Genomic DNA, 22,500 nt, shown 5'->3' with positions numbered 1-22,500 from the left:
GAGCCAGAGCTGACTGTGTGTCTAACGCGTGTTTATGACACGGAAGCTCGTGTGTGGGTTAAACTGCGGATCGGACTTTTATCGGGTTTGTGAGGTTTAGCTGAAGTTAACAGAAGTGTGTGTTCCGTGTAAAGCATGTTTGAGCTTTTTCTTTCACTCTCCGTGATCTTTCTGATATTCTTCTGTGTGGATGGAAACGACTGATTTCGACGGGTTTTAAAAGCTAACACACGTAATCTCTAGTAAATCTCTATTTATTTCCCTCAAGCCTGTCTAATGTCGATGATTCTGTCAAAAGGTCAAAGGTCAGGCTAAATACGCAGATCTTTCAGAAAACCAGTTTAGTTTAAAAACGCATAGTGATCATGTGATTAACATTTAGTAGAGTAGAAACACATCCAGAAAAATACATGATGTTTCACAGTGAACTTTCAGAATTACATAATTTCCTGCAAGCCTTTAATGATGATAAGAGTTGGTCAGTGGTTCCGCTCTACTGACTGCTGTGACGTCACATGACCTCTGACCTTTAACACTGTTTTGGTTTCTGTTAATTATTTTTTCAGCTATTATTTTTTATTTAGTTTTAACCTCCTTAACTATCCTTTTCAGACTTGTTGACATACACACTCGCTTGTACACACACTCTCTCACACACACACACACACACACACTCGCTTGTACACACACTCTCTCACACACACACACACACACACACTCGCTTGTACACACTCTCTCACACACACACACACACACACACACACACACACACACACACACTCGCTTGTACACACACACACTCGCTTGTACACACTCTCTCACACACACACACACACACTCGCTTGTACACACTCTCTCACACATACACACACACACACACACACACACACTCGCTTGTACACACACACACTCGCTTGTACACACTCTCTCACACACACACACACACACACACACACACACTCGCTTGTACACACTCTCTCACACACACACACACACACACACACACACACATACACACACACACTCGCTTGTACACACACACACTCGCTTGTACACACTCTCTCACACACACACACACACACACACACACTCGCTTGTACACACTCTCTCACACACACACACACACACACACACACACACACTCGCTTGTACACACTCTCTCACACATACACACACGCACACACACACACTCGCTTGTACACACTCTCACACACACACACACACACACACACACACACACACTCGCTTGTACACACTCTCTCACACACACGCACACACACACACACTCTCTTGTACACACACACACTCGCTTGTACACACTCTCTCACACACACACACACACACACACACACACACACACACACACACACACACACACACACACACACACTCGCTTGTACACACTCTCTCACACACACACACACACACACACACACTCGCTTGTACACACTCTCACACACACACACACACACACACTCGCTTGTACACACTCTCTCACACATACACACACGCACACACACACACTCGCTTGTACACACTCTCTCTCACACACACACACACACACACACACTCGCTTGTACACACACACACTCGCTTGTACACACTCTCTCACACACACACACACACACACACTCGCTTGTACACACTCTCACACACACACACACACACACACACACACTCGCTTGTACACACTCTCTCACACATACACACACGCACACACACACACTCGCTTGTACACACTCTCTCACACACACACACACACACACACTCGCTTGTACACACTCTCTCACACACACGCACACACACACACACTCTCTTGTACACACTCTCACACACACACACACACACACACTCGCTTGTACACACTCTCTCACACACACACACACACACACACACACACTCGCTTGTACACACTCTCTCACACACACACACACACACACACACACACACACACTCGCTTGTACACACTCTCTCACACATACACACACGCACACACACACACTCGCTTGTACACACTCTCACACACACACACACACACACACACACACACACTCGCTTGTACACACTCTCTCACACACACGCACACACACACACACTCTCTTGTACACACACACACTCGCTTGTACACACTCTCTCACACACACACACACACACACACACACACACACACACACACACACTCGCTTGTACACACTCTCTCACACACACACACACACACACACACTCGCTTGTACACACTCTCACACACACACACACACACACACACACACACACACACACACACACACACACACACACTCGCTTGTACACACTCTCTCACACACACACACACACACACACACACACACTCGCTTGTACACACTCTCACACACACACACACACACACACTCGCTTGTACACACTCTCTCACACATACACACACACACACACACACACACTCGCTTGTACACACTCTCTCACACACACGCACACACACACACACTCTCTTGTACACACACACACTCGCTTGTACACACTCTCTCACACACACACACACACACACACACACACACACACACACACTCGCTTGTACACACTCTCTCACACACACACACACACACACACACACACACTCGCTTGTACACACTCTCTCACACACACACACACACACACACACACACACACACACACACACACACACTCGCTTGTACACACTCTCTCACACACACACACACACACACACACACTCGCTTGTACACACTCTCACACACACACACACACACACACACTCGCTTGTACACACTCTCTCACACACACACACACACACACACACACACACACACACACACACACACTCGCTTGTACACACTCTCTCACACACACACACACACACACACACACACACACACTCGCTTGTACACACTCTCACACACACACACACACACACACACACACACACACACACACACTCGCTTGTACACACTCTCTCACACACACACACACACACACACACACTCGCTTGTACACACTCTCACACACACACACACACACACACACACTCGCTTGTACACACTCTCTCACACATACACACACACACACACACACACACTCGCTTGTACACACTCTCTCACACACACGCACACACACACACACTCTCTTGTACACACACACACTCGCTTGTACACACTCTCTCACACACACACACACACACACACACACACACACACACACACACACACACACACACACTCGCTTGTACACACTCTCTCACACACACACACACACACACACACACACTCGCTTGTACACACTCTCTCACACACACACACACACACACACACACACACACACACACACACACACACACACACACACACTCGCTTGTACACACTCTCTCACACACACACACACACACACACACACTCGCTTGTACACACTCTCACACACACACTCGCTTGTACACACTCTCTCACACATACACACACGCACACACACACACTCGCTTGTACACACTCTCTCTCACACACACACACACACACACACACACACTCGCTTGTACACACACACACTCGCTTGTACACACTCTCTCACACACACACACACACACACACTCGCTTGTACACACTCTCACACACACACACACACACACACACACACTCGCTTGTACACACTCTCTCACACATACACACACGCACACACACACACTCGCTTGTACACACTCTCTCACACACACACACACACACACACTCGCTTGTACACACTCTCTCACACACACGCACACACACACACACTCTCTTGTACACACTCTCACACACACACACACACACACACTCGCTTGTACACACTCTCTCACACACACACACACACACACACACACACACTCGCTTGTACACACTCTCACACACACACACACACACACACACACACACACACACTCGCTTGTACACACTCTCTCACACATACACACACGCGCACACACACACACTCGCTTGTACACACTCTCACACACACACACACACACACACACACACACACTCGCTTGTACACACTCTCTCACACACACGCACACACACACACACTCTCTTGTACACACACACACTCGCTTGTACACACTCTCTCACACACACACACACACACACACACACACACACACACACTCGCTTGTACACACTCTCTCACACACACACACACACACACACACACACACTCGCTTGTACACACTCTCACACACACACACACACACACACTCGCTTGTACACACTCTCTCACACATACACACACGCACACACACACACTCGCTTGTACACACTCTCTCTCACACACACACACACACACACACACACACACTCGCTTGTACACACACACACTCGCTTGTACACACTCTCTCACACACACACACACACACACACACACACTCGCTTGTACACACTCTCACACACACACACACACACACACTCGCTTGTACACACTCTCTCACACATACACACACGCACACACACACACTCGCTTGTACACACTCTCTCACACACACACACACACACACACACACACACACACACACACACACACACACACACACACTCGCTTGTACACACTCTCTCACACACACACACACACACACACACTCGCTTGTACACACTCTCACACACACACGCCAAGGTTATTATAGTTTTGCATTTTTCATTAGTATTTGTTTTTATTTCGTTTTGACTTTTTGTTTTCAATTTCAGTTTAGTTTTAATTTGTTTTTAAAGTGGGTTTGCTAGTTTAGTTTTGTTTTTATTTTTTGAAAATGCTTAGTTTTAGTTTAGTTTTTATTAGTTTTAGTGTTAGTTTTAGTCTTTTTTTGTAATTTTGGTTATTTGTCAGGGGCAAGATTGAAGAAGGTCCAAAAAAAAGTATTGTGTAATAATAACTCAACAAAAACATCATAACCCTAACACCAGTAGCTACATAAAATGTACATATGTGACCCTGGATGACAAAACCAGTCATATGGGTCATTTTTTTGAAATTGAGATTTATACATCACATGAAATCTGAATAAATAAGCTTTCCATTGATGTATGGTTTGTTCGGATAGGACAATATTTGGCTGAGATGCAACTATTTGAAAATCTGGAATCTGAGGCTGCAAAAAATCGAAACATTGAGAAAATCGCCTTTAAAGTTGTGCATTTATGTTCACGATTGTGCTGCATTCACTCACAAAAATACATGTTTTATACATTTACGGTAGGAAATTTACCAAATATCTTCATGGAACATGATCTTAACTTAATATCCTAATGATTTTTGGCATAAAAGAAAAATTGATAATTTTGACCCATACAATGTATTGTTGGCTATTCCCACAAATATACCCGTGCTACTTAAGACTGGTTTTGTGATCCAGGGTCACATATAGGGTTGGGTATCGTTTCAATTTTAACGATTCCGATTCCGATTCTGCTTATCGAATCCGGTTCTTAACGATTCTTGGTTTCGATTCCAAAATTTATTGGACAGAAAAAGGAGAGCAAATACTTGTAACAATTCTACCTTTTATTCTTGTCACATTTAGGCTATTACCAGTAAAACTGTGACAATGCGTCTTAATTTACAATATATAACACTTTAAGGAATTAGCATGAAAAACAATTACAAAAATATTTCATTTTAATCATAGTTTACTGTAGTATATAATGTTCTGTTAGCTCTGTTTCTGATTTGCTTTAAGACACAGGTGAATATCAAAGAAGGATCAAATCCATTGATATTGCTGTGAAAACTTTTTGCATACCTAAATGAAGGTGACTCAACTGTAGCAAAAGGATGTAACCCCTTCACCACAAATCTTGTCACTGCCCTGTGACATTCATCCACTCTCTCTTGCTCATCTTCCCCTTCATGGCTAAAGTGAATGGAGTCTCTTCAAATAAAGATTGTGTTGATTACATTATTAGACCAATAGGTGGCAGCAAGTGAGTGTTAAATGTATTTTTTTTCATTGAATCGTTCATTCAAAAGATTCGTTCAGAAATGGTGAATCATCCATTAACTAAAAAGAATTATGGAGTATCAAACAAGTATTCATTCAAAAAAAAATACATTTAATAGACTCGACTCATATTAATTGTCTGATGTATTTATTCAGGATGATCTCCACTTTAAACAAAACAACACAACAATTTTAAACAAATCCAGAATTATGCGGCTCTAGTTCGAAGACGAATGTCTGCTCATCTGTGTTTTGTACCTGAGTGTGAGAGACTGGTATTGCTGCTGCTAGTAGCTTTATCTGGTGTGTGGAAACCTGTGGTACTGCTGCTGAGAGATCGCACCGAATCAAATGCGGTGCATTCCTTCAAATTGACCCCGTGTTGAAGCAAATGTTTCATCATATTGGAGGTGCTTCCTCCCTTGCATGAAATGTCTTTCTTGCATGTTATACAATTCGCTGTATTTTCATCTTTTTTTTGAAAAGCTTAACCAAACTTTTGAACGTTTGCCGCGCTCTGCCATCGTAAATATAACGTACAGCGCATGTGCGGCAGGCAGGTCCTGGCAGATCAATACAACAGTAAACAAATGCTCACTGCCATTCACCGCGCGCGCATGCGCGAGCGAGCATCACCAAAGTAAGGAATCGATAAGCGGAATCGAAATGCGCGTGTCTTATCAAATCCCCGGTTTTTGGCATTTTGGAACCGGTTCTAAAATGGAACCGGTTCTCGATACCCAACCCTAGTCACATATGAGCACAAATATGTAAATAGTCTACACAACACTCCGCAGTAAGTGCAAAATGTGTAAGTGACGTGTGCCAGGAAAAAACCTAAATAGCCAACAGACGAAAGAAGACACACATGAACGGCATGTATCAACACATTTATGAGCCACACAAGACATTGCTAGGAGCTCAATCTCTTTACCTCTACAAAATCCACACGCCGTACCAAAAATCTACGCTACACATCTTCTATACAAAATGCACAACCTATACAAATCCCACAGCTGTACAATTTTCACACCCATACTAAATTTACCCTATACAATACTCATCTGGATTGAAGCAGCAAACATTCAGTGTTAGAGTAAAAACATGACATAACATTATTTAGCTTTAGCTAATATTTGAATCACAGCTTATATCGTGTTTTGACATCGACAACCCAACTGCATTTTACCTCAAACTGTCTAAAGAAGCCGCAATCGCTTCTCGGGTCGACATTAACATACTGACAGAATTGTATTCAGAATTAAAAATATTTGTTATACTACTTTATAATGTGTGATTGTGTAAAGATGTTCACGAGATACCAACCTTTCGCGAACTTGCTTTCAACGAACACTCGTTTTCATTCAGACGAGGTGTGCACGGAGGGGAGGGGCTGTGTGTGTGTGTGTGTCCCTAACCCTACAATCGAGTGTGTCTGTGTACAAGCGAGCGTGTGTGTGTACAAGCGAGCGTGTGTGTGTACAAGCGAGTGTGTGTGTGTGTACAAGCGAGAGTGTGTGTGTGTACAATCGAGCGTGTGTGTGTGTACAAGCGAGCGTGTGTGTGTACAATCGAGCGCGTGTGTGTACAATCGAGCGTGTGTGTGTACAATCGAGCGTGTGTGTGTACAATCGAGCGTGTGTGTGTACAAGCGAGCGTGTCTGTGTACAAGCGAGCGTGTCTGTGTACAAGCGAGCGTGTGTGTGTACAAGCGAGCGTGTGTGTGTACAAGCGAGCGTGTGTGTGTACAAGCGAGCGTGTGTGTGTACAAGCGAGCGTGTGTGTGTACAAGCGAGCGTGTGTGTGTACAAGCGAGCGTGTGTGTGTACAAGCGAGCGTGTGTGTGTACAAGCGAGCGTGTGTGTGTACAAGCGAGCGTGTGTGTGTACAAGCGAGCGTGTGTGTGTACAAGCGAGCGTGTGTGTGTACAAGCGAGCGTGTGTGTGTACAAGCGAGCGTGTGTGTGTACAAGCGAGCGTGTGTGTGTACAAGCGAGCGTGTGTGTGTACAAGCGAGCGTGTGTGTGTACAAGCGAGCGTGTGTGTGTACAAGCGAGCGTGTGTGTGTACAAGCGAGCGTGTGTGTGTACAAGCGAGCGTGTGTGTGTGTACAAGCGAGCGTGTGTGTGTGTACAAGCGAGCGTGTGTGTGTGTGTACAAGCGAGCGTGTGTGTGTGTGTACAAGCGAGCGTGTGTGTGTGTGTACAAGCGAGCGTGTGTGTGTGTACAAGCGAGCGTGTGTGTGTACAAGCGAGCGTGTGTGTGTGTGTACAAGCGAGCGTGTGTGTGTGTGTACAAGCGAGCGTGTGTGTTTGTGTACAAGCGAGCGTGTGTGTGTGTACAAGCGAGCGTGTGTGTGTGTACGAGCGAGCGTGTGTGTGTGTGTACGAGCGAGCGTGTGTACAAGCGAGCGTGTGTGTGTGTGTGTACGAGCGAGCGTGTGTGTGTGTGTACGAGCGAACGTGTGTACAAGCGAGCGTGTGTGTGTGTACAAGCGAGCGTGTGTGTGTACGAGCGAGCGTGTGTGTGTGTGTACGAGCGAGCGTGTGTACAAGCGAGCGTGTGTGTGTGTGTGTACGAGCGAGCGTGTGTGTGTGTGTACGAGCGAGCGTGTGTACAAGCGAGCGTGTGTGTGTGTGTACGAGCGAGCGTGTGTGTGTGTGTACGAGCGAGCGTGTGTGTGTGTACGAGCGAGCGTGTGTGTGTGTACGAGCGAGCGTGTGTGTGTGTACGAGCGAGCGTGTGTGTGTGTACGAGCGAGCGTGTGTGTGTGTACGAGCGAGCGTGTGTGTGTGTACGAGCGAGCGTGTGTGTGTGTGTACGAGCGAGCGTGTGTGTACGAGCGAGCGTGTGTGTGTGTACGAGCGAGCGTGTGTGTACGAGCGAGCGTGTGTGTGTGTACGAGCGAGCGTGTGTGTGTGTACGAGCGAGCGTGTGTACGAGCGAGCGTGTGTGTGTGTACGAGCGAGCGTGTGTGTGTGTGTACGAGCGAGCGTGTGTGTGTGTGTACGAGCGAGCGTGTGTGTACAAGCGAGCGTGTGTGTGTGTGTGTACAAGTGAGCGTGTGTGTGTGTGTACAAGCGAGCGTGTGTGTGTGTACAAGCGAGCGTGTGTGTGTGTACAAGCGAGCGTGTGTGTGTGTGTACAAGCGAGCGTGTGTGTACAAGCGAGTGCGTGTGTGTGTGTACAAGCGAGCGTGTGTGTACAAGCGAGCGCGTGTGTGTGTGTACAAGCGAGCGTGTGTGTACAAGCGAGCGCGTGTGTGTGTGTACAAGCGAGCGCGTGTGTGTGTGTACAAGCGAGCGCGTGTGTGTACAAGCGAGCGCGTGTGTGTACAAGCGAGCGTGTGTGTGTACAAGCGAGCGCGTGTGTGTACAAGCGAGCGCGTGTGTGTACAAGCGAGCGCGTGTGTGTACAAGCGAGCGCGTGTGTCTGTACAAGCGAGCGAGTGTGTGTACAAGCGAGCGAGTGTGTGTACAAGCGAGCGAGTGTGTCTGTACAAGCGAGCGCGTGTGTGTGTGTACAAGCGAGCGCGTGTGTGTGTACAAGCGAGCGCGTGTGTGTACAAGCGAGCGAGTGTGTCTGTACAAGCGAGCGAGTGTGTCTGTACAAGCGAGCGTGTGTGTGTGTACAAGATAGCGTGTGTGTGTGTGTACAAGCGAGCGAGTGTGTGTGTGTGTACAAGCGAGCGCGTGTGTGTACAAGCGAGCGCGTGTGTGTACAAGCGAGCGCGTGTGTGTACAAGCGAGCGCGTGTCTGTACAAGCGAGCGAGTGTGTCTGTACAAGCGAGCGAGTGTGTCTGTACAAGCGAGCGTGTGTGTGTGTGTACAAGCGAGCGTGTGTGTGTGTACAAGCGAGCGCGTGTGTGTACAAGCGAGCGTGTGTGTACAAGCGAGCGTGTGTGTGTGTACAAGCGAGCGCGTGTGTGTACAAGCGAGCGCGTGTGTGTACAAGCGAGAGCGTGTGTGTACAAGCGAGCGCGTGTGTGTACAAGCGAGCGCGTGTGTGTACAAGCGAGCGCGTGTGTGTACAAGCGAGCGAGTGTGTCTGTACAAGCGAGCGAGTGTGTCTGTACAAGCGAGCGAGTGTGTGTACAAGCGAGCGAGTGTGTCTGTACAAGCGAGCGCTTGTGTGTGTGTACAAGCGAGCGTGTGTGTACAAGCGAGCGTGTGTGTACAAGCGAGCGCGTGTGTGTGTGTACAAGCGAGCGCGTGTGTGTACAAGCGAGCGAGTGTGTCTGTACAAGCGAGCGAGTGTGTCTGTACAAGCGAGCGAGTGTGTCTGTACAAGCGAGCGAGTGTGTCTGTACAAGCGAGCGAGTGTGTCTGTACAAGCGAGCGAGTGTGTCTGTACAAGCGAGCGAGTGTGTCTGTACAAGCGAGCGAGTGTGTCTGTACAAGCGAGCGTGTGTGTGTACACAAGATAGCGTGTGTGTGTGTGTGTACAAGCGAGCGAGTGTGTGTGTGTACAAGCGAGCGCGTGTGTGTACAAGCGAGCGCGTGTGTGTACAAGCGAGCGAGTGTGTCTGTACAAGCGAGCGAGTGTGTCTGTACAAGCGAGCGAGTGTGTCTGTACAAGCGAGCGTGTGTGTGTGTACAAGCGAGTGTGTGTGTACAAGCGAGCGTGTGTGTGTGTACAAGCGAGCGTGTGTGTGTGTACAAGCGAGCGTGTGTGTACAAGCGAGCGTGTGTTTGTGTACGAGCGAGCGCGTGTGTGTACGAACGAGCGCGTGTGTGTACGAGCGAGCGCGTGTGTGTACGAGCGAGCGCGTGTGTGTACGAGCGAGCGCGTGTGTGTACGAGCGAGCGCGTGTGTGTACGAGCGAGCGTGTGTGTGTGTGTACGAGCGAGCGTGTGTGTGTGTACGAGCGAGCGTGTGTGTGTGTACGAGCGAGCGTGTGTGTGTGTGTACGAGCGAGCGTGTGTGTGTGTGTACGAGCGAGCGTGTGTGTGTGTACGAGCGAGCGTGTGTGTGTGTGTGCGAGCGTGTGTGTGTGTGTGTACGAGCGAGCGTGTGTGTGTGTGTACGAGCGAGCGTGTGTGTGTGTGTGTACGAGCGAGCGTGTGTGTGTGTGTACGAGCGAGCGCGTGTGTGTACGAGCGAGCGCGTGTGTGTACGAGCGAGCGCGTGTGTGTACGAGCGAGCGCGTGTGTGTACGAGCGAGCGCGTGTGTGTACGAGCGAGCGCGTGTGTGTACGAGCGAGCGCGTGTGTGTACAAGCGAGCGCGTGTGTGTACAAGCGAGCGCGTGTGTGTACAAGCGAGCGCGTGTGTGTACAAGCGAGCGAGTGTGTCTGTACAAGCGAGCGAGTGTGTCTGTACAAGCGAGCGAGTGTGTCTGTACAAGCGAGCGCGTGTGTGTACAAGCGAGCGCGTGTGTGTACAAGCGAGCGCGTGTGTGTACAAGCGAGCGCGTGTGTGTACAAGCGAGCACGTGTGTGTACAAGCGAGCGAGTTTGTCTGTACAAGCGAGCGAGTGTGTCTGTACAAGCGAGCGAGTGTGTCTGTACAAGCGAGCGAGTGTGTCTGTACAAGCGAGCGAGTGTGTCTGTACAAGCGAGCGAGTGTGTCTGTACAAGCGAGCGAGTGTGTCTGTACAAGCGAGCGAGTGTGTCTGTACAAGCGAGCGCGTGTGTGTACAAGCGAGTGTGTGTGTGTGTGTACAAGCGAGTGTGTGTGTACAAGCGAGTGTGTGTACAAGCGAGTGTGTGTGTGTGTGTACGAGCGAGCGTGTGTGTGTGTGTACGAGCGAGCGTGTGTGTGTGAGTACGAGCGAGCGTGTGTGTGTGTACGAGCGAGCGTGTGTGTGTGTGTACGAGCGAGCGTGTGTGTGTGTGTGTACGAGCGAGCGTGTGTGTACGAGCGAGCGTGTGTGTGTGTGTACAAGCGAGCGTGTGTGTACAAGCGAGCGCTTGTGTGTACAAGCGAGCGCGTGTGTGTACAAGCGAGCGCGTGTGTGTACAAGCGAGCGCGTGTGTGTACAAGCGAGCGAGTGTGTCTGTACAAGCGAGCGAGTGTGTGTGTACAAGCGAGCGAGTGTGTCTGTACAAGCGAGCGAGTGTGTGTGTGTACAAGCGAGCGAGTGTGTCTGTACAAGCGAGCGAGTGTGTCTGTACAAGCGAGCGAGTGTGTCTGTACAAGCGAGCGAGTGTGTCTGTACAAGCGAGCGAGTGTGTGTGTACAAGCGAGCGTGTGTGTGTACAAGCGAGCGTGTGTGTGTGTACAAGCGAGCGTGTGTGTACAAGCGAGCGCGTGTGTGTGTGTACAAGCGAGCGCGTGTGTGTACAAGCGAGCGCGTGTGTGTACAAGCGAGCGAGTGTGTCTGTACAAGCGAGCGAGTGTGTCTGTACAAGCGAGCGAGTGTGTCTGTACAAGCGAGCGAGTGTGTCTGTACAAGCGAGCGAGTGTGTCTGTACAAGCGAGCGTGTGTGTGTGTACAAGCGAGCGTGTGTGTGTGTACAAGCGAGCGTGTGTGTGTGTGTACAAGCGAGCGTGTGTGTGTGTGTACAAGCGAGCGTGTGTGTGTGTACAAGCGAGCGTGTGTTTGTGTACGAGCGAGCGTGTGTTTGTGTACGAGCGAGCGCGTGTGTGTACGAGCGAGCGCGTGTGTGTACGAGCGAGCGCGTGTGTGTACGAGCGAGCGCGTGTGTGTACGAGCGAGCGCGTGTGTGTACGAGCGAGCGCGTGTGTGTACGAGCGAGCGCGTGTGTGTACGAGCGAGCGCGTGTATGTGTACGAGCGAGCGCGTGTGTGTACGAGCGAGCGCGTGTGTGTACGAGCGAGCGCGTGTGTGTACGAGCGAGTGTGTGTGTGTGTACGTGTGAGTGTGTGTGTGTACGTGTGAGTGTGTGTGTGTGTGTACGAGCGAGCGTGTGTGTGTGTACGAGCGAGCGTGTGTGTGTGTGTACGAGCGAGCGTGTGTGTGTACAAGCGAGCGAGTTTGTCTGTACAAGCGAGCGAGTGTGTCTGTACAAGCGAGCGAGTGTTTCTGTACAAGCGAGCGAGTGTGTCTGTACAAGCGAGCGAGTGTGTCTGTACAAGCGAGCGAGTGTGTCTGTACAAGCGAGCGCGTGTGTGTACAAGCGAGCGAGCGCGTGTGTGTACAAGCGAGCGAGCGCGTGTGTGTACAAGCGAGCGCGTGTGTGTACAAGCGAGCGAGCGCGTGTGTGTACAAGCGAGCGCGTGTGTGTACAAGCGAGCGCGTGTGTGTACAAGCGAGCGAGTTTGTCTGTACAAGCGAGCGAGTTTGTCTGTACAAGCGAGCGAGTGTGTCTGTACAAGCGAGCGAGTGTGTCTGTACAAGCGAGCGAGTGTGTCTGTACAAGCGAGCGAGTGTGTCTGTACAAGCGAGCGAGTGTGTCTGTACAAGCGAGCGCGTGTGTGTACAAGCGAGTGTGTGTGTGTGTGTACAAGCGAGTGTGTGTGTACAAGCGAGTGTGTGTACAAGCGTGTGTGTGTGTGTGTACGAGCGAGCGTGTGTGTGTGTGTACGAGCGAGCGTGTGTGTGTGAGTACGAGCGAGCGTGTGTGTGTGTGTACGAGCGAGCGTGTGTGTGTGTGTGTACGAGCGAGCGTGTGTGTACGAGCGAGCGTGTGTGTGTGTGTACAAGCGAGCGTGTGTGTACAAGCGAGCGCTTGTGTGTACAAGCGAGCGCGTGTGTGTACAAGCGAGCGCGTGTGTGTACAAGCGAGCGAGTGTGTCTGTACAAGCGAGCGAGTGTGTGTGTACAAGCGAGCGAGTGTGTCTGTACAAGCGAGCGAGTGTGTGTGTACAAGCGAGCGAGTGTGTCTGTACAAGCGAGCGAGTGTGTCTGTACAAGCGAGCGAGTGTGTCTGTACAAGCGAGCGAGTGTGTCTGTACAAGCGAGCGAGTGTGTCTGTACAAGCGAGCGAGTGTGTCTGTACAAGCGAGCGTGTGTGTGTGTGTGTACAAGCGAGCGTGTGTGTGTGTACAAGCGAGCGTGTGTGTACAAGCGAGCGTGTGTGTGTGTGTACAAGCGAGCGCGTGTGTGTACAAGCGAGCGCGTGTGTGTACAAGCGAGCGCGTGTGTGTACAAGCGAGCGCGTGTGTGTACAAGCGAGCGCGTGTGTGTACAAGCGAGCGCGTGTGTGTACAAGCGAGCGCGTGTGTCTGTACAAGCGAGCGCGTGTGTCTGTACAAGCGAGCGCGTGTGTGTACAAGCGAGCGCGTGTGTGTACAAGCGAGCGCGTGTGTGTACAAGCGAGCGCGTGTGTCTGTACAAGCGAGCGCGTGTGTCTGTACAAGCGAGCGCGTGTGTCTGTACAAGCGAGCGCGTGTGTGTACAAGCGAGCGAGTGTGTCTGTACAAGCGAGCGAGTGTGTCTGTACAAGCGAGCGAGTGTGTCTGTACAAGCGAGCGAGTGTGTCTGTACAAGCGAGCGAGTGTGTCTGTACAAGCGAGCGAGTGTGTCTGTACAAGCGAGCGTGTGTGTGTGTACAAGCGAGCGTGTGTGTGTGTACAAGCGAGCGTGTGTGTGTGTGTACAAGCGAGCGTGTGTGTGTACAAGCGAGCGTGTGTGTGTGTGTACAAGCGAGCGTGTGTGTGTGTGTACAAGCGAGCGTGTGTGTGTGTGTACAAGCGAGCGTGTGTGTGTGTGTGTACAAGCGAGCGTGTGTGTGTGTGTACAAGCGAGCGTGTGTGTGTGTGTGTACAAGCGAGCGTGTGTGTGTGTACAAGCGAGCGTGTGTTTGTGTGTGTACAAGCGAGCGTGTGTGTGTGTGTACAAGCGAGTGTGTGTGTGTGTGTACAAGCGAGTGTGTTTGTGTGTACAAGCGAGTGTGTGTGTGTGTGTGTGTGTACAAGCGAGTGTGTGTACAAGCGAGTGTGTGTACAAGCGAGCGTGTGTGTGTGTACAAGCGAGCGTGTGTGTGTGTACAAGCGAGCGTGTGTGTGTGTACAAGCGAGCGTGTGTGTGTGTACAAGCGAGCGTGTGTGTGTGTACAAGCGAGCGTGTGTGTGTGTACAAGCGAGCGTGTGTGTGTGTACAAGCGAGCGTGTGTGTGTGTACAAGCGAGTGTGTGTGTGTGTGTGTGTGTGCGAGCGTGTGTGTGTGTACAAGCGAGCGTGTGTGTGTGTACAAGCGAGCGTGTGTGTGTGTACAAGCGAGCGTGTGTGTGTGTACAAGCGAGCGTGTGTGTGTGTACAAGCGAGTGTGTGTGTGTGTGTGTGTGTACAAGCGAGTGTGTGTACAAGCGAGCGTGTGTGTGTGTACAAGCGAGCGTGTGTGTGTGTACAAGCGAGCGTGTGTGTGTGTACAAGCGAGCGTGTGTGTGTGTACAAGCGAGCGTGTGTGTGTGTACAAGCGAGCGTGTGTGTGTGTACAAGCGAGCGTGTGTGTGTGTACAAGCGAGCGTGTGTGTGTGTACAAGCGAGCGTGTGTGTGTGTACAAGCGAGCGTGTGTGTGTGTACAAGCGAGCGTGTGTGTGTGTACAAGCGAGCGTGTGTGTGTGTACAAGCGAGTGTGTGTGTGTGTACAAGCGAGTGTGTGTGTGTGTGTGTACAAGCGAATGTGTGTGTGTGTGTGTACAAGCGAGTGTGTGTGTGTGTGTGTGTGTGTGTACAAGCGAGTGTGTGTGTGTGTACAAGCGAGTGTGTGTGTACTAGGGGTGGGCGATATAGCCTCAAAATTCTATCACGATATTTCAAGAATATTTGCGATAATGATATTTATGACGATATAGACATTTTTTGTTGTTGTTGAAAATTTTCTTATTATGTTTATCTCGCCTAAATGTTTGCGTTTTTACAATAATTATTTTGTAATGGTAATTTTGTTGTTAAGAGTTTACACAACACAAGGGAGCTTGATTTCAATCTTTGAATGTTAAATGTGTGTAGGTCTAACACCAGTATTCAGAAATACTACAGAAACATAATAAAGTAATCAAATGTAAAATAACACAGTCTTTTAGTTCTGTTTCCTGATTAAATTAAATACATAGGCTAATAATTCTCATTCATTACAATTAAAGCTATCTTTTGTTGTTTTGACGACAACATTAATGACAGACGCATACATGTGCTGGTTAACATGTGTAATAAGTAGGGCTGCCCGTGCACGACTGAAGTTATGTATACTATATGGGAGAGAATGCTAAACCATAATGAGCGTTTTCGCAATATATTCCCTATTGCGCATCTCAACGCACGCTTAAAGCTTGCCACAAAAAATTTGCAAAAGTAATGATTCTGCATGACACATTTGAATTGTTTATTAATAAACTAGTGTTTTCTGTCAGTGTCGACTGCAAAGATAAAGGTAACGATGCTGACTCGCCATCTTCGCAGTAGTGAACGCGCCTATAGAGCGTTCTGTTCGTTTTTAATTATTTTGTTTAAAAGTAGACATTTCAAGCTTTCTATAGATATACTTCTCTGGTCTGTGAGACAAGTATCTTATACGCTGAGTTTCGGTTGATTTATGAGACGCGCTCCAGTTCACGCGCCCGCACCTCCGTGTCCTGATTATATCTACTATTTTTGCTTCTTATTTATTAATCCAGACAATTTGCGGATGAAACATTGATTAAAATGAAGATACAATTTATACAAAAGAAATTCACTTTAAAGAAAGGCTTTCTACAAAACAAAACTTAATAAGTGGTCAGAATCATGTCTGACCCATTCCAAATGTTTTCCGATATATTGGGCATCTTATGCTCCTTTCTGACTCATCTCATGCGGTTCCCTTTTCATATAATCAACATAGATGAAATAAATAAAAAACATTATATTATGAAACATAAATAAATATAAACATATGTTTTAGTTTAACTTATATTTAATCGTCACACCGCTTCGCTTTGCTCACATGCTCTGGTGTGTGGCCTATTCATGCATGTGTGCGTGCGTGTGATGGAGGGGTGTGATTTTTGCAGAATAATCAAATAATACCCAGCGATCTTCGAATATAATTTTTTCTTGAAATCCCCATCCTAGTCTGAGCAATGAGCAAGCGAACGTGTGACTCGTTCTTCCGACCCACGCTAGTGTGCCAGTGCCAGTCTACTGTCAAAGTCGGATGGTGATTCATAGGTTTGTGTGGCGAAAAAGGCCCGAACTCACCATTTTAGGGAAGACTGGCATCGAGAATTCAGCTGGTTGAGGTAACGTTACTGTAAGGAGACGAACTCCATGAACTGCGACTGTTGCAGTCGCTACCCCAGAACTGCGGGGAACACGAGGTTTCCCGACAGTGCAGTATTGTTTGTAACTATGTAATGACCGAAAGGTTATAAGCACTTTGTTACTTAGCACTTTTTTTATTCTGAATGTATGGTATATTTTTTTCCTATTTGTACTGACATGACATGAATGTGCTGTCGGTTTACCTTGTTGTTGCATCTTCAAAAGTGCACAATAAAATGACACTGAATTTGAAACCGCACATTGTAATTTCTGCGTCTATTATCAATGATTTTTATTAGTAATACAGTGGAAATTAGTAGAAATGTGAATATTTGGTCAGCATGTTGATTTACGGTGTGTGCCCCTAAATTTTCTGGTGGTGCCCCTAAAATTTTCGGTTGGGGGCCACTGTACTCTTAGTGAAAAAAGTTAGTCTGGAGCCCTGGATTATTTTTTTTTTTAATCACTTTTACTCACGACATGCTATCTGGCAACAAAGGTTTCCTGTGGCGGCAAATCGATGACAAAAAGAAGCGAGTGCACAACTGATGCTGGCGCGCGGTAAATGACTTCCGCGAGAGGATAACAGATCTACACGCGATGAAACGGGAACTCGCAAGCTCATTCAAACCCTGTGCACGCTCACGACATCTCCTCTGCATGCAATACAAGCCCTCGTGCGCATGATCATTCCAGAACGCTCTCGCGCTTGATCTGCTCTCGCCTGCTGCTTTTTTTTCGCTCAAACACTTTTATGAATTTTGGTAGATTTACAATGCTAATAACCATGTAAATGCGTCATCACAGTCTGTAAATATCTCTTAACAACACAATGCAATCACTAGTAAGACTTTCTGTTAAAAAAGTATATGGTAAGAATATATTCTATATTAACAATGCATCAAGTTACACATTAATAAACCACAATAAATAAATCCAATTAAGTGATGTCTCTTGTCTCAAGTTAAGCGAATTACAACTCATTGGACAGGCGTCCAATCACAACTGACTTCCGGAAAAGGGGAAGTAACCAATGACATTTGAGGTTGTTAAAACAGTAAGTTTCGCCCCGGCCTCGACTGTCAAAAATAAAAGTGTTTATTTTTGAAGCAAAAGCAGCAGGCGAGAGCAGATCGAGCACGTGGAATTATCATGCGCGCGAGGGTATTGCGTGCAGAGGAGATGTCATGAGCGCGTGCAGGGTATGAATGAGCTCGCGAGTTCCTGTTTGCTCGCGTGTAGATCTGTTATCCTCTTGCGGAACTCATTTACCGCACGCGCCAGCATCAGTTGTGTGCTCGCTTCTTATTGTCATTGATTAATCGCCACAGATTCCATTCATTAAGCTAAACTAGCGGCGGCGGCGCTGCCAGACTAAGACAACGCATGCACTGAGCCAAAAATGTGTTCTCAATGTAGGGGAGACGGTGAATAACCCCTATTTCATAGTATTTTTTTGATACTCTGAGATCAACAGCCTAGACTGCAGTTTCCTCATGACAACATTAAAATATTGCCTAATAATAATTAAGTAAACAATATATTAGCCTAATAGATAATCAGCACTGATAAGAGTGACGCTGTGTTTGAGAAGTGTAACGCCTGTCCTGCTCACTACTGCCGGTGTGTGTGTGTGTGTGTTTTGAGCTCTGATGTGTGTGTTCTCTCGTTACGCAGGTTTTCCTGTGACTGAATCAGCAGAAACATGAACATGTTCGATCGCAGCATCAACTTTGATGCACTTTTCAAGTTCTCTCAAATGTAAGTGTTTTACGAGCGAGTGAGTGAACGGGCGTGTGAGTGAACGGGCGAACGAGTGAGCGAGTGAACGAACGGGTGAGTGAACGCACGAGTGAGCGAACGAACGGGTGAGTGAACGCACGAGTGAGCGAACGAACGGGTGAGCAAACGAACGAGTGAAGAGGGAGTGAGTGAACGAACGAACGAGTGAGCGTTTGAGCGAGCGTGCAAGTGAGTGAGTGAGCGAGCGAGCGAGCGTGCGAGTGTTAAAACAAGTGAGCGAGCGAGAGAGTGAGGGTGCGTGTGTTAAAACAAGTGAGCGAGCGAGAGAGTGAGCGTGCGAGTGAGTGAGTGAGCGTGTGAGCGAGTGAGCGTGTGATTGAATGATTGAGCGAGTGAGCGTGCGAGTGAGCGAGCGTGCGAGTGAGTGAGCGTGCGAGTGTTAAAACAAGTGAGCGAGCGAGAGAGTGAGCGTGCGTGTGTTAAAACAAGTGAGCGAGAGAGTGAGCGTGCGAGTGTTAAAACAAGTGAGCGAGAGAGTGAGTGAGCGAGTGAGCGAGCGAGTGAGCGTGTGATTGAGCGAGTGAGCGAGTGAGTGAGCGAGTGAGTGAGCGAGCGAGCGAGTGAGTGAGCGAGTGAGTGAGTGAGCGAGTGAGTGAGTGAGCGAGTGAGTGAGTGAGCGAGCGTGCGAGCGAGTGAGCGAGTGAGTGAGTGAGCGAGCGTGCGAGTGAGTGAGTGAGCGTGCGAGTGTTAAAACAAGTGAGCGAGCGAGAGAGTGAGCGTGCGAGTGTTAAAACAAGTGAGCGAGAGAGTGAGTGAGCGAGTGAGCGAGCGAGTGAGCGTGTGATTGAGTGAGTGAGCGTGTGATTGAGCGAGTGAGCGAGCGAGCGTGCGAGTGAGCGTGCGAGCGTGCGAGTGAGCGTGCGAGCGTGTGCGTGAGCGTGTGAGCGAGCGTGTGAGCGCGCGTGTGAGCGAGCGTGTGAGCGAGCGTGTGAGCGAGCGTGTGAGCGAGGGAGGGAGCGAGGGAGTGAGCGTGCGAGTGAGCGTGCGAGTGAGCGTGCGAGTGAGCGTGCGAGCGAGCGTGTGAGCGAGCGTGGGAGCGAGCGAGGGAGTGAGCGAGGGAGCGTGTGAGTGTGAGCGAGCGTGTGAGCGAGCGTGTGAGCGAGCGTGTGAGCGAGCGTGTGAGCGTGCGAGTGAGCGTGCGAGTGAGCGTGCGAGTGAGCGTGCGAGCGAGCGTGTGAGCGAGCGTGTGAGCGAGCGTGTGAGTGAGCGTGTGAGTGAGCGTGTGAGAGCGTGTGAGCGAGCGTGTGAGCGAGCGTGTGAGCGAGCGTGTGAGCGAGCGTGTGAGCGAGCGTGTGAGCGTGTGAGCGAGCGTGGGAGCGAGCGTGGGAGCGAGCGAGGGAGTGAGCGAGGGAGCGTGTGAGTGTGAGCGAGCGTGTGAGCGAGCGTGTGAGCGTGTGAGCGAGCGTGTGAGCGAGCGTGTGAGCGAGCGTGTGAGCGAGCGTGTGAGCGAGCGTGTGAGCGAGCGTGTGAGCGTGCGAGCGAGCGTGCGAGTGAGCGTGTGAGCGTGCGAGCGAGCGAGCGTGTGAGCGTGCGAGCGAGCGTGCGAGCGAGCGTGCGAGTGAGCGTGCGAGCGAGCGTGTGAGCGCGCGTGTGAGCGCGCGTGTGAGCGAGCGTGTGAGCGAGCGAGGGAGCGAGGGAGCGTGTGAGTGTGAGCGAGCGTGTGAGCGAGCGTGTGAGCGAGCGTGTGAGCGAGCGTGTGAGCGAGCGTGTGAGTGAGCGTGCGAGCGAGCGTGCGAGCGAGCGTGCGAGCGAGCGAGCGTGCGAGCGAGCGTGCGAGCGAGCGTGCGAGTGAGCGTGCGAGCGTGCGAGTGAGCGTGCGAGTGAGCGTGCGAGTGAGCGTGCGAGTGAGCGTGCGAGTGAGCGTGTGAGTGAGCGTGTGAGTGAGCGTGTGAGTGAGCGTGTGAGTGTCCTGAAGGTGTTCTGCTCACTGAAGTGTGTTTCTCTGGTGTGAGCGTGTGAGTGAGCGAGTGAGCGTGTGAGTGAGCGTGTGAGCGAGTGAGCGTGTGAGCGAGCGTGTGAGTGAGCGTGTGAGCGAGTGAGCGTGTGAGTGAGCGTGTGAGCGTGCGAGCGAGCGTGTGTGTGAGCGTGTGTGTGAGCGTGTGAGTGAGCGTGTGAGTGTCCTGAAGGTGTTCTGCTCACTGAAGTGTGTTTCTCTGGCAGCTCACGCTCGACTCAGCAACACCTGAAGAGTGTGTATGCCAGTCTGGCGGTGTGTATGCTGGTGGCCACCGCCGGCTCCTACATCTACGTCATCACACACATGTTTCAGGTACACCTGGGGTTTATCTTCACACGCACGCACGCACACACACACACGCACACTCACTTGCATCAATCCACTATAAAAGGGTATCTATCCACTATATTTTATGATGGAAAGATCCACTTTTATCATGGATGTTTCCAGGTTTCAGGGTGGGATCACACACACCTGATGTTGTTTCAGGGTGGGATCACACACACACTCGCTCTCACACACACCTGATGTTGTTTCAGGGTGGGATCACGATGCTGGGGTCACTGGCCATGATGGGTTGGCTGGCCATGACTCCTCACAGTCCTCAGACGGAGAAGAAGAGGTTGGCCATTCTGGCTGCGTTTGCTTTCTTCACAGGTCAGCTGATTAAACCTGTCCGTTTCCTAGAGCACCCACTGTAACATGTCATATAATACCGTAACACGTCACTGTGTCTTAAACAGGTCTTGGACTCGGGCCACTCATGGACTACGTCATCAGCATCAACCCGAGGTAATGTTCCTGATCACAGGGTTTACTTTCTAATGCGCTGTTCTATATATATTAATATTAGCCTTCAGACAATTACTTTTGAAGTATAAAGTGTATTTATAAAAACGAGAAAAAAAATAAAAACAAAATAAACGTATTTATAAAACGAGTTGTTTTTTAGGTGACCTTGATATGAATTCATAAATAAATAATAGGGGTGTAACGATATCCTCATGTCACGGTTCAATACATATCATGGTACTGAACTCACAATATTACTGCCATCTCTAAGACTTATATAAGGTTAACAAAAATGTAGTTGATTAAAATGCTAAATTTGATATTACATTGTGTGTGTAAATGAATAGGATTGGACTTGGTGCTGAAACCCAAAGCACAGGACAATAGAGACACCAGAATAACAATATTCATGATTCTGAAGCTGAAAATACTGAATTAATTTAGATGAATATGCTTGCACTCTTTCACTGACTAGATATATTAAAAATAATAAATTTTACAGGTAACATCAGACATTTGGCATCATCAGGACACACACATATTAACCCAGTGCATTATTATACATTATATTTAATGTAATTCTGACACTAAAACTCTGAAAACTTGAACTTTTCCTCTCACAGTAATTTTTTATTTTGGGTGATCTATATCGCAATACATGGATTTGGATTTTTGTATTGTGATATATTGTGACACCCCTAATAAATAAGCATTAGTCTTAACTGGTGTGTTAATTTTTCTCCAGCATCATCGTGACGGCGTTCCTGGGCACCTCGATCATCTTCGGCTGCTTCACACTGAGCGCGCTCTATGCCCAGCGCAGGACTTATCTGTTCCTGGG

General features: G+C 49.1%; 1 protein-coding gene across 1 annotated transcript in view; it reads left to right on the top strand.

The window, feature by feature from the left end:
- tmbim6 (transmembrane BAX inhibitor motif containing 6) overlaps positions 1–22,500 on the top strand; it is a 28,433-nt gene that overhangs the window by 358 nt on the left and 5,575 nt on the right. Inside the window, exons 2-6 of the mRNA XM_077204359.1 lie at positions 18,785–18,868; positions 21,071–21,179; positions 21,407–21,524; positions 21,611–21,659; positions 22,405–22,500. The exon at positions 22,405–22,500 is cut by the window's right edge and continues 2 nt beyond it. Coding sequence (XP_077060474.1) covers positions 18,813–18,868; positions 21,071–21,179; positions 21,407–21,524; positions 21,611–21,659; positions 22,405–22,500 — 428 coding nt within the window. The 5' untranslated portion in view covers positions 18,785–18,812. The remainder of the gene's footprint in view (positions 1–18,784; positions 18,869–21,070; positions 21,180–21,406; positions 21,525–21,610; positions 21,660–22,404) is intronic.

This window comes from Siphateles boraxobius, unplaced genomic scaffold, assembly GCF_051911475.1.
Source record: "Siphateles boraxobius isolate OS27281-9 unplaced genomic scaffold, OSU_SipBor_1 5, whole genome shotgun sequence".
NCBI classification, from domain to species: Eukaryota; Metazoa; Chordata; class Actinopteri; order Cypriniformes; family Leuciscidae; genus Siphateles; species Siphateles boraxobius.
This window is presented reverse-complemented; position numbering and strand designations above follow the sequence as displayed.